General features: G+C 42.5%; 1 protein-coding gene across 3 annotated transcripts in view; it reads right to left on the reverse strand.

The window, feature by feature from the left end:
* vps33b (VPS33B late endosome and lysosome associated) overlaps positions 1–11452 on the reverse strand; it is a 34342-nt gene extending 22890 nt beyond the window's left edge. For 2 of the 3 annotated variants that reach the window (XR_009647247.1, XM_060853870.1), the window contains exons 1-9: positions 11082–11452; positions 10510–10590; positions 9334–9395; positions 9012–9061; positions 7886–7953; positions 6062–6107; positions 4672–4766; positions 3185–3289; positions 1943–2039 (exon numbers count right to left, since the gene is read on the reverse strand). Coding sequence is in view for 2 of the 3 variants with exons in the window: in XM_060853870.1 (XP_060709853.1) it covers positions 1943–2039; positions 3185–3289; positions 4672–4766; positions 6062–6107; positions 7886–7953; positions 9012–9061; positions 9334–9395; positions 10510–10590; positions 11082–11171 (694 nt within the window). In the remaining variant the exon portion in view is untranslated. The remainder of the gene's footprint in view (positions 1–1942; positions 2040–3184; positions 3290–4671; positions 4767–6061; positions 6108–7885; positions 7954–9011; positions 9062–9333; positions 9396–10509; positions 10591–11081) is intronic. The other variant, XM_060853871.1, reaches the window with a different exon arrangement.
* Between the last annotated feature and the right edge of the window lie 1535 nt (positions 11453–12987).

Raw genomic sequence — 12987 nt, forward strand, 5'->3', positions numbered from 1 at the left:
AGATACACTCTCAAGGTTGTGATGAAGGAAGTCCCAGAATTTTTACCCAATGACAGAGCTATAATGCTGTTGCCTTGCTAAGGCAGGATGATGTGTAGTTTGGAAAGAAACTTGCAGGTAGTGATGTTCCCATGTATCTGCTGTGCTTGTCCTAATACGTAGTACTTGAGAAAGGATGTACTGGCACTGGAGGGGGTGCAGAGGAAGTTCACTAGGTTGATTCTGAATTCATTGGAATTCAGAAGATGAGGGAGAATCATATAGAAACATAAAATTATGAAGGGAATAGAGAAGATAGAAGTAGAGAGGATGTTTCCACTGGCAGGTGAAGCTAGGACAAGAGGGCATAGCCTCAAGATTAGAGGGAGCAGATTTAGGACTGAATTGAGAAGGAACTTCTTCACCCAGAGGGTTGTTAATTTATGGAATTCCCTGCCCAGTGTAGTTGACATTACTTCAGCAAATATTTTTAAAGCTAAGGTAGTTTTTTTTGAACAATAAAGAAATTAAAGGATATGATGAGAGCTCGGGTAAGTGGAGTTGAGTCCACAAGAAGATCACCCATGATCTACTGAATGGCAGAGCAGGCTCGAAGGGCTGGATGGCCTACTCCTATTCCTAGTTCTTATGTTCTTATTAGAGTGAAACAGAAACAGAAATTTCTGGAAAAACTCAATAGGTGTGGCAGCCTCTATGGAGAGAAAGCAGAGTTAATGTTTTGGGTACAATGACCCTTCTTCAGAAGAAGCTGTAGAGTAAGTTTGAAAGGAGGTGCTTTGGCAAGCTGCTGCTGTGCATCTTGTGGATGGCGGACATGGCTGGTGTGAATGCTGAAGGTGGGCAGTGCCAGTCAAATAGACTCCTTTGTTTTCGATGAGCTTCTTGAGACATGTCAGAGATACACTCATCTAGGCAAGTAGGAAGTATTCAATCACACTCCTGACTTGCCCACTGTAGAATCTTTGAAGAGTCAGGATGGGGGTTACTCATTGCAGGATTCCCAGCAACTGGCTTGCTCTTGAAGCCACGGTATGCGTATGGCTGATCCAGTTCAGTTTGTGGTCAATACTAACCCCCAAAATATTGTGTACAGGAACCTGACAAGTCAGGGAATTAGAAATGTTCTGAGAAGCGCAAGTATATGCATCACAACTATCCTTGGTGCCCCTTAGGAGCAACATTTCCTGCACCTGATGATTATCCAGCAAATCATGCAGGGAAGTGAGATGGGTATGCCCCTTGGATTAAATGAAAAAAAATGGAAGAACGCAAACAGCAACGTAAAACTGTTGAGAAAACAGTTGGTTCCCTACTGCTCACTGTGTTATTGACTTATCACAGAATCCCAACCGTGTGGAAGCAGGCCATTTGGCTCATTGAGTCCACACCATCGTTCGGAAGAGCATCCCATCCAGATTGTGCCCCCCAACCCTATCCCTATAACCCTGCATTTCCCCATGGTTAATCTACATAGCATTCATATCCCTGGACTCTATGGGCAATTTTGCTTGGCCAACCCACTTAAACTGCACATCTTTTGACTGTCGTAGAAAACTGGAGCACCCAGAAGAAACCCATGCAGATATGGGGAGAATGTGCAAACTCCACACAGTCACCAGAGGCTGGAATCGAACTGGCTCTCTGGCTGAGAGGCAACAGAGCTAATCACTGTGTTTGAACAATGGCCAAATACTGGGTCTGCTGCACCTACAATGCTTTCTCACTACAGGCAGACAGTCTTCCTACCCTTATACCCAAGCAACGTCCCTGAGTAGATACCAGAGAGGTGCCAGTGGAACAGTATCCCAGCCATGGTCAGTGCCTGCTGTACAGGCAGGAAGAAACATCGCTCAAACAAGCTGCCCCAGGTTAACTGGACAATCATTGCTCCAATTTCAGTACTCTTTTCTGCATATTGCTGAGTTTTGTTATATTGCAGTACCTCGGTCGAGAAAGAAAACTCGACCAATCTCAGCCTGACGTGGTTTAATTTCATTCTCTGAATCCTCCACCATCTCCTTCCATAGCTCATAGGTCATCTAATCCAGAGGGAAAAAAAAGAGGGAAGAGATTAAAATAATCAGAAACCAAAACAGAAATTTTGCATGTTTGATAGCAATTTTGCATTCATCAAAATGGGGGAAGAATGTACTGAGTGTGAAGTACTTCAGGGCAGATACATCACAAGGCTAAACAGAGCAAAGATCTCTCTACACTGTCTTATCGAACACTTCCAGGACTGGCAAGTGTAGGACTCTGAGGCCTATGCACAGTAGTGAATTCTGGAACCAGAATTCAATGCCATTGGTGGGGTGCTCACACCAATGACTATGTGTGGAACATTGGAATGGTTTTGTTGTGTACAGCCTAAGGGGAAAATGTTACAGCACTGGGTTAGACATAGAAGGAAGTTCCCTTTACAATGTGCCCATTAAACATTCTCAGGGGAGGTATAGCATGAATCAGATGGATGGTAAAGCTCCTTTTATACTGTTCCATCAATTACTCCAACGGTTAAGTAAATCACAACTTGGATAGAGAAGTGTTCCTTTGTTTTGTCCAAACAAGACTCAGTCAAAAGTTCAAAACAATATGCCATTTGGCCCCTTTGCACACAAGCTACTCAGAAATGTCTGTGGATGACTGAATTAAAGATGCTGTATACTGTGGACCTGGAAACACTAGGAAGTGGTCAGAGACCACATTCAAAGTGAATTCATACAGCATCCTTATAAATAACAAGAGGAAAGTTTCCTTCCCAAAATCTGAGATGGCCAATATCGCAAAAATAGAAGGTTTCACAGTCAACTTAACTCAGCGCCTTTACCTTCTTATAGTCTAAGCAGGAATAAAGCACATTATCTGGACTTGCACTTCAGTCTTAGTTCAATTCTCAAACCCTGCTATGTCTGTACGTGTGTGGAGGGAAGAACAACTTAAAATTACATAGTGACCTTTCATCTCTGCAGCCTTGATTTCAAAGAAGCACTGACTGATGGTTGTAACAATTCAATACGGAACGAGTTCACCGACACAGATGACAAGGTTCAGAAGATGAATAGGCTCGTGTAATTCTAACCTGCCACTTTCCACATCCTTTCTTCATTAGGAAACTAATGGTTCCACAGAGGTGATCAGATGAATTGTCCAATTAATAATTCATTCTCATTTCATGTTCTATTACCTTTGCACATCTGCCAATTCCGTACGTCTTTATGAAAGGTCCAAACAGCGAGTACAACACGTGTAGAGCCTTTGCCACCGTACAGATCCATCGATGGTCACCCTCCTGAGGGCAAACACATGGAAATATATGGCACTGGACCCCCTTTGCAACAGCCATCTTAAAATGCAACCTTGAACTATGATATTAATTTCCTATCCCTCACTGCTTTCAGAATGTGGTGAAGCTCCTTGAACCATTATGTTTAATATCGGAGTGTCTAATGAGGCCAGTTTAGGGAACATGAGGGAAGAAGGAATAAAAAAAAGTAACTTATAAATTGAGATGGAAGGTAGGAGAAGGCTGACATGGAACATAAAATCTTGACAAATGGCATGTTTCAGGCTGTAAATTCCAAGTTAGTGTAGATTGAGTGGCTCAATAACTTGGCACAGTGACTTTACCAACTGACCCACACACTTCATTACATTCAGACAGATAGTTCAAAACCACTTCAAGACCTTATTTCCTCCCCTAAGAGGTTACTTAAACCCCAAACTGCCAAGTATTAAGTTTTTTGTCACCTGTTCCGAGTCAGATTTTATTTGATATTACTTCTGTAAAGTGTCTTGGCACATTCTGGGAAGCTAAAGGTGCGAATGTGGGAAAATATGACATTGTCGATTTTGACAAGAACAAAAAGCAAACTGTCTAAATGGTGAGAGATTGCAGAGTTCTGAGGTGAAGAACCTGGGTGTCCTAGAGCACGAATAGCAAAACTTTGTATACAGTGGGTACAGCAAGTCATTAGGTAAATAATAGAATGTTATCATTCATTGCAAAGGGACTGGATTACAAAAATCGGGAGGTGATACTTCAGTTATACAGAGTACTGGTGAGACCTCATCTGTAGTACCATGTACAGTATTGATCTCCTTACTGAAGAAAGGATGTTAATGTGTGGGAACTGGTTCAGAGAAGGTTTACCACACTAATAACTGGAATAGGTTGCCTTATTATGAAAAGTGGAACAGGTTAGGTTTGTATCTATCGGAGTTTAGTGAGTAAGAGGAGATTTGATTGAGATACATAGGGACCTTGAGGGGTCGTGACAGGAATGATGCGGATCAGATGCTTTCTCTTGTAGGAAAATCTAGGTTTAGGGATGACTATTCAGAAATCAGGGATCACTCATTTGAAAAAGGAGATGAGGTAATTGTGTTCTCAAAGAGGGTTGAAAACTTTGGAACTCTTCCTGAGCAGACAGTGAAAGCTGAGTCTTTGTAGGTTTTTAAGGCAGAGGTAGAAAAATACTTGGTAAACACAGGGATGAAAGGTTGTCAGGCATCAGTGAGAATACAAATGTGCTGCCACAATTAGATCAAATCGAGCCAGCTCCAGAGGCTACTCCTGCTCCTCATTCCTAGGTCAAGAAATGGAAATTGTTATTGAGGCAGATATTTGCTGGGAAGACCTGGAAGGCCCTCAGCATAAAGCCTGTCACTTACCAAAAAATAGTCACGGAAAAACTCAGGCAACTCCATGCTGATGATGTCATCATCCAGAGGCAACAGGTAAAAGGCCCACTCATCAAAGGTTACGTCTGAAATTTCCCAACACAAAGCACAAGGTTAAACATGGTATGAATCATTTTAGTCATCTTCCTCCTTTCACAGCACCAAGACCCTAACCAAAGGCTTTCGTAATCTTTAACTTTAAACTGTTGTGTTACAATCAAGAAGCCATGTGCAGTCATCAGGGGAAGTAAACTGTGGGTGGCATATAATCAAATTGGGCCTGCAGATATCATTCCATTTCCATTTTGAAGAAACATATTCAAACCTTACTTTACTTTTCATCATATTTGCCGGGGAATTTACTACATAAACTTGTCACACTGCACCTGCACCATTCCACCAGAAGTGATGCTGCACTATAAATGTGGACATAAGAACTTACAATGGAAAAAGGCAACAGGGAAACTTTACACCGTATCTAGATTAAACGTCAGCCTTGGATCACTTTCTCCCAGGTCAAAGAGGTTACAGGTTCAACTGCACCCAGAAACTGAACAGATATGTCCAGGCTAGTAATGAAGCAGTACTGTATTGTCAGAAAGTGATGTCTTTCATAGGAATTGTTAAACTAAGGCCCCGCCTACCTGTATGGAGCTCCTTTTGAAGAAAGAGCTAAAAAGAGTTTCTCTCCAGTGCCCTGACCAAATTTTACATCTCAACCAACATCAAAAAAGGATTTCTGGTCATTTATCTCATTGCTGTGCATGGATATTGCTGCATACACACTAGCTTCTAAATTTGCCTACATTCCAAAATTATTTGGAATGCCCCAAAAATAACAAAAGGTATGACGCAAATACTAGTTCTTTCCTTCCTTTCTTATTTTTCCACCCTGGAGAAAACGTAACTGTTGCCACGGGGTCTGTCTTCGTAACCAAATGAACCAAGCTCAGGAGCTTCCAAACTTTGTTTCCTTGCGTTGGCTTTTTAAAAGCCATGTTAATACTTGCATTTGTGTGGCAATTGATCACAAAGCTGAAGAATACATTTTGAAACTGGTAGCACAATCTCAAACATCTAGGAGATGCATAATCATATATTCATTATTGAGTTTTCTTTGGGTGGTTTTGAATAAAGGTGCAATGTTGTTCGGGGCATTAGGAAAATTTCTTGCTCTTCTTCCAGCACCACTACTTGTACTTGTAAAGTAGAATCACAGGAATAGTCAAACTAGGTTGCACTTTAATATCTTCTAAGCAAAAAACAACACCTCAGTCCTCCCTCAATACTGCACTGGAGAGTCAGCTTAGAGTTCAAAGAGCTTGACCCCAACCCCTACATCAGATTTCTAAATTACAAAGCAGGCTGAGAAATTGCTTACCTCCAAAGATCCCCTCCTCTTCAAGCACAGTCTCACACATGAAGAACTGAAATAAAAAGTGGAAAGATTTAACAGGGACCTCAGAGGCAACGTTTTCACACATAGGATGGTGAATGTGTGGAATATGCTGCCAGAGGAAGTGGTAGAGGCTGGTACAATTACAACATTTAAAAGATTTCTGGAAGGGCTTTGAGAAATGTGGGTCAAATGCTGACAAATGGACTAGATCAGGTTAGAATATTTGATTGGCATGGACGAGTTGGACGAAGAGTCTGTTTCCATGATGTGTAATTCAGATTATAACACACAGGAATATGGGAATTTGGACTCAGGAACAGGAGTCAGTATGGTTTTGTGAAAGGGCAACCATGTTTAACCAATTTATTGTAATCCTTTGAAGAAGTAGCATGTGCCATAGATAAATGGGAAATCAATGGATGCATTATACTGTACTTGAATATCCAGAAGGCATTTGATACAAAGCCAGAAAGGTCACTACACAATATAAATGCTCAAAATGTAAAAACTTATAAAAGCTCATTTAGGGGGCCTCAAAACTACAAGAGACTTTTTAACCTTTTACTATTTCTTATCTCTATTCTAACTGACTCTGTGTTTTGATTTTTCAAGTTAATTTCTCAGGTCTGAACCAATGCTATTTTTAATTAACAGCGTCACTCTGCTTCCTTTTCATAGCTTCCTGTCATGCAATTATGTCAAATCCCCTGCCACAGTGAAGTCCTAGCCTTTGTGATCTTTCAACCATGATTCTGTGATGCCAATTAGGTTATGTATACTTAGTTCATACACATTTATTCCCCTCTCCACATTAACACACACTCAGCTCTGACATTCAAACATATCAGCTTCACATTCTAACATGGTTTCTAATACAGTAACATTGTCAGCACATGGATTTCAGTGGGAAGGCCAGTGTTTATTACTAATCCCAGACTCCAGGACCTGCTGATTGTCCATCACAGTATTCCAAACCTCGCATCTAAATTATGAAGCTAGCTTAAAGACGACCACATGACCACAGCTGATTGTTGTAAAAATCAACTGGTTCACTAATGCCTTCAGGGAGGGAAATCTGACATCTTTACCCAATCTTGCCTATTTAAGACTCCAGACCAACAGCAATGTGGTTGAATTGTAACTATCCTTGAGGTAATTAGGGATGGGCATTAAATGCTAGCCAAGTCAGCAACACTTACATCTAGTGATTGAATATATATAAAAATAAAAAACATGAACTAAATCAACTTTCTCTGGAGACAGCAAAGATCCATGGAGTACATGTCTTGTGAAAGCATGACAGAATAACCGCGGTTATCTGAACATCAACTATCCGAATTTTGGATTATCCGAACAAGCTCAAGGTCCAGTAAATGCTTCCTTTGCTTATGATCGGATTAGTTATCTGAACAAAATGCTCCCTGCCCATCTCATGCAGGTAATAGAGATTGTTCTGTATAGATTTACCAACTTTGCCGTGTATCTTCAACTAGCATTGATAAAAATAAAATGTGGTTGGGGGCCAGTACCAGGAAGCCAAATATTGTCACTCACTGCAACCTGAATCATCAACTCACAACCAAAAGCAGCAATTTGGGAATCATCACTACAAAAGGAAGACTGAGCAAGGAGTTGGTTGGAATTTTCTCTTGCTCCTCAAAGAGGCTGAAATTAGCTAGTCAGAGCTGAAATTTAACCTCAAGCTCCTTGGTCTGAACCTTTACATTTCCCAATCATATGCAGCTCTGCTGCAACCTTCATCAACCCAGCACAGCCATGATGTTGAGCTCTGGGTGTTCTGCTCACCTTTTGGGGAGTGAATATGATTTTGTATTTGCGCAGCCTTGCACTAGCTTTGTCTGCATTGACGATTTCTGGAAGGAGACGGAGGAAAGAATCACTTATGCAATCTGTAACAGTAAGGCAGTGTGCATGAAGATACGGACAAGCAAAACTCCACAACAATTGTAAAGGATACTGAAAACATAATTACATGGATAAAAAACTCTCATCATCCAATTTGAAAGAATAAAGAAAGAAAGTTATACCAAAGCCCAGTGAGGCCTATCAGGAGGATCTAAAAGATTCAGTGGTACTAAATGAAGCATGCAGGTGGGTTTACTGGACAAACCAGCCAGTAACCCTCAAATATCACAACAAGCCATTTATCGTTAGTCTCATTCAAAAACAGAAATGGCTGAAGAAACTCAGCAGATCCAGCAGCATTTGTGGAGGGAAAGCAGAGTTAATGTTTTGGGTCCAGCGACCCGCTTTCAGTCAGTTTCTCCAGCAATTTCTGTTTTACATTTCCAGCATCCATGATTCTTTATTTTTAAACAAAAATTCATTATCTTATTTTCTTTGTTGAACCTTGACATGTGGTTGCTGCATTTCCTACATAATAACATGGCAAAAGCAATTCATTGTGAAGCAATTTGGAACACAGCAAGTGTGAGAAAGGCACCACAGAATTGCAAATTTTGTCCTTACTGAAGGCTAGACTCTGAAGCTGTACGCATAATTCTGGATCATGGGGATCTTTTATTTATTTCACTTTCAGAATTGCTTTTGCAAATGCTGACTTGTTAGATAATAGCACTGTCAAGAAACATCAGCATTTTAGAAGGGAGAGGTGACTTTGCAGAGTATATTGTTGAGTTTGTGGAGGCGAGGTGGTGAGTTAGTAACATGCTGCGCCACCTTGTGGTCGTACTGTAAATGTGAAGATCTGACACTTCCCAACATAACAACCAAACTGACATGACTGAGGAAATTACCAAGTGATTCCCTACAGATTGTGAAAGAAACTGTGGAGATTAACATCATTACACACTTGCTAGTGGTCATGCACAAATGTGGACTCCAGATCAACTCTCTGTGCAAAATCGCTCTCTCTCATACGCATATTCAAGAAGTGTGTGAGCTCTCATACCTGCAACATGCTTCACACTGGCTATCCGAGGTCGGACCAGGAAACACAGTCTGTGTAAGGAGACAGATAGTGAAGACCAGTTAAACACTCAGGAACCATTCATTAATCAATAGAAATCAAACTTCACATCACATTACATTCCTTCCCGCAGACTCCATGCTCCTGTCAACTGTCCGTAGGCTCTCTAGCCCCTTGGCAATCACCCACAGACTCCGAAACCTGGCAATTGCCCACAATCCATTGTCTTACTGTTGAACAATGCTCATTATCCTTCTCTCCTCCACACAATGACATTTCCCCATTCCCACTGAGTAATACTCACTGGTCACTCACTCCCTGAACCATTTTATTTTCCAATTTGTACAACTTCTCTACATCATGTTGCTGTGAAATAAACAGAATAATAATTGTTAGTCTTTCTTGCTGCATACTTAATTCTACCAGCATAAAATTGCCAGTAATAAACTAAATTCACATCAAAATAAAACCAGAAACACATTGCAAACACAAGCTTCTCAGCTGTCTAAGTAAGTATCTGCATTGTTAGAAACTAATCAGGCCAATCAAAGTACTTTATACAAAGGTAGAGAATGTAATACTGTTGTTCATAAAGATAGCAGCAACATAAGTTTGATTCCAGTCTCAGGCAACTGCCTGCACATTCTCTCCATGCCTACATGGATTTCCTCCCACATTCCAAAGATTTGCAGGTTAGGTGGATTGGCCATGCTAAATTATTCTGAAGTGTCCAGGAATGTGCAGGCGAGGTGGGTTATCCTTGGAAAATTCTGGGTGGAATGTTCTTCCAAGGGTCAGTGCAGACTTGATGAATCAAATAGCTTTTATCTGCACTGTAGGGTTTCTTTGATACTGTACGCACTCCCTCAGTGCTGCGCTTCACGGTGAAAGGTTAGAATAAAGTATTAGCAGTAGATAGAAAGAAAGGTTTTAAATTCAGCATGGGATGGAGAGAACCCCAAAATCATTGTTGACAGGTACAAATGGAGCAAGCAATTAAAAATGGCATCTAATGGGTTTGCAAAGGCTGCAGAAATGCTGGCAGCAGCTGTGAGGAATGATTTAGTCCAAATTTCAAATGCAAGAAAATTCCTGCTCAGCTGTGACTTGTTAACAGCTGGGAAGCCTCCCAAAAGAAGGATAATTGCAAGATTGAGTAATGGGATAGAGAGTTGAAACTGAGCTTGAGCCTTCGGATATTGGCTAAGGAAGGAGCCCTAAGAAATTGAGAAAGCTGACAGTGTAGCAGCTACAGAGATTCCCATTGTTAGAGTTCTGTCGAGTGAATAAGGCAGACAGGAATGGGATCCAGAGCAGTCTCACCAAGGTGATCCATAAAAGCATCCTGATGTGATAGTCTGTGTTCAGGGCTGCAGGGAGGGGAGAGGAATATGCTGCCATGTCCTGGGTGATGAAGGATATGTTGGTGCTGAATGAGCAGGATAGGTTGAGGGACAGTATAAAGTGAGTATTAACTGACCTTCAGGATGGAGACATTCGCGATGCGATCCAGAGGGCTCATCAGATCAGCTTCAATAAACAAATCCTTCTTTCCCGGCAACTGGCAACATGGAAATTCCATTAAACAGGAGAATAAATGGAAGTGAGGAATTGTCACAGTTCACTGTGTTTTTACTTCCATAAAATACCACTTCTGTACATTAAAAAGGTCTAACCGCTCCACTGGTCCCGTCACCGGTCAGTGTGGAACAAGCACTCGGCCAACCACTTCTTCACGCCCCTTAGATCATTCACTACACACACTCACACTCACACTCACACTCACACTCACACTCACACCCACACACACCCTCACCCTCACCCTCACCCTCACCCTCACCCTCACACCCCCTCACCCTCACACCCTCACACACCCTCACCCTCACCCTCACCCCCCCTCACCCTCACCCTCCCTCACCCTCACCCTCCCTCCCCCTCCCCCTCACCCTCACACCCCCTCACCCTCACACCCCCTCACCCTCACACCCCCTCACTCCCCCTCCCCCTCACCCTCTGTCTCCCCCCGGGGTGTCACTAACCCTCCATCCTCACCTGCTCCAGTAAATAGATGAGTTGATCCCGGGCCAGTCTTTTCAAGATGTCGAAATCCGGCAGCTCCGGAGCGTCCAAGCGGCCCGCCATCTTGTCCCGGGACAACCGCTTCCGGGGGTCACGGCCGGCGCTTCCGGTGACCCGTCTCCTAGCAACCGGAGTGCAGGCTTCCCCAGGAAAGGTAGGCCTCCCCCCCACTCACCATCAGGACTGGAGTCCCTCTTTGCAGCCAGGTTCTGCTTAAACTGGGACCGCTGCTGGAGTGCAAACCTCTCCTCAGCTTTCGGCTGCATCCAGTTACTTTCTGATCCTCATGGTGTTAATGTTTTCTGTAGCTCAGTGTCACTAGAGTCTGTTTGTAGCACCTTATCATGACCACAGCCACAAGACAGGCAGGAAGTAACTCTGTGATCTATATGTCCTTGTTTACTATGACCTTCCTCTACTGCTTGCACAACAGAACGTTTCACTGTACTTAGGTACATGTGACAAATCAAATCAAATCAAACCCAGTAAGTCAACTGAGGCGTTGGAACTTACTCCTAAACCCAAACCATCTCCATCTCTTCAGTTTTGCACTCTACTTCAATCTCTCCATCATTTCCTCAATGTTGCTAACTCTCTGTTACAACCGAGTTAAATGTACTATTGCAACATTTAAGAGGCATTTGGATGGGTATATGAATAGGAACGATTTAGAGGGGTATGGGCTGGGTGCTGGCAGGTGGGACTAGATTGGGTTGGGATTCCTGGACAGCATAGACAGGTTGGACCGAAGGGTCTGTTTCCATGCTGTATATCTCTAAGGAAACTCGCAGATGTAAGCTGATTCCAATCTACCATGTTATGGTTCATCAGTTTGTCCTCTCAATGAAGTTTTACACTACTGATGTCGCAAATTTCTGAAAGCATCGGTCAATCATTTGAGGAAAAGTTTTGATGTGTATGCGTGAGAAAAACATGGGTTTTGTATTTCTTCCCTTGTAGGGATGGTAATTGTGGTATGGACTAGGCTTGAATTGAATTATATTTATTGTCACATGTACTCACATGAGTACAGTGAAAACTTTACAAGCTGCCACTAATGGCCCTACCTTAGGTACAAAGGTACAGGTTGTTCTGTTACAATGTGTGTTTCAATCAATGCAAATTCGCTGTAATGCGATTGACAAATTGGGGATGTTGTTTCTACAGCATGAACGTTTAAAACGTGTGTTGACTGTAATGCAATTACAGCACTTTAAGTGCTGTTTCTAAAGTGTGATATTTCTAATAATAAGGGGTTGCACAAGAACATAACTATCGCATGAAAGAAGAACTGACTGTACCTAGGTACAGAATCTTAGATACAAAGCAGAAAAATAAGGAAAACAAAATTAAAAAGTTGAACATTACAGTCTTTCTTACTAAAAAGTGGAAAAACAAAGAAACACAGTTAACAGTTCTACACCACATTTCATAAGCGCCCGGCCATACCGGGCTTGCACTCCTCACAAAGGCTTAGAATCATAGAATCCCTACAGTGTGGAAACATTCAGCCCAAAGAGGGCGGCACGGTGGCACAGTGGTTAGCACTGCTGCCTCACAGCGCCTGTAGACCCGGGTTCAATTCCCGACTCAGGCGACTGACTGTGTGGAGTTTGCACGTTCTCCCCGTGTCTGCGTGGGTTTCCTCCGGGTGCTCCGGTTTCCTCCCACAGTCCAAAGACGTGCGGGTCAGGTGAATTGGCCAAGCTAAATTGCCCGTAGTGTTAGGTAAGGGGTAAATGTAGGGGTATGGGTGGGTTGCGCTTCGGCGGGTCGGTGTGGACTTGTTGGGCCGAAGGGCCTGTTTCCACACTGTAAGTCTAATCTAATCCAAGTCCACACCAACCCTCTAAAGAACAACCCATCCAGACTCAGCCCA

Source organism: Hemiscyllium ocellatum, chromosome 42, assembly GCF_020745735.1.
Source record: "Hemiscyllium ocellatum isolate sHemOce1 chromosome 42, sHemOce1.pat.X.cur, whole genome shotgun sequence".
Taxonomy (NCBI): Eukaryota; Metazoa; Chordata; class Chondrichthyes; order Orectolobiformes; family Hemiscylliidae; genus Hemiscyllium; species Hemiscyllium ocellatum.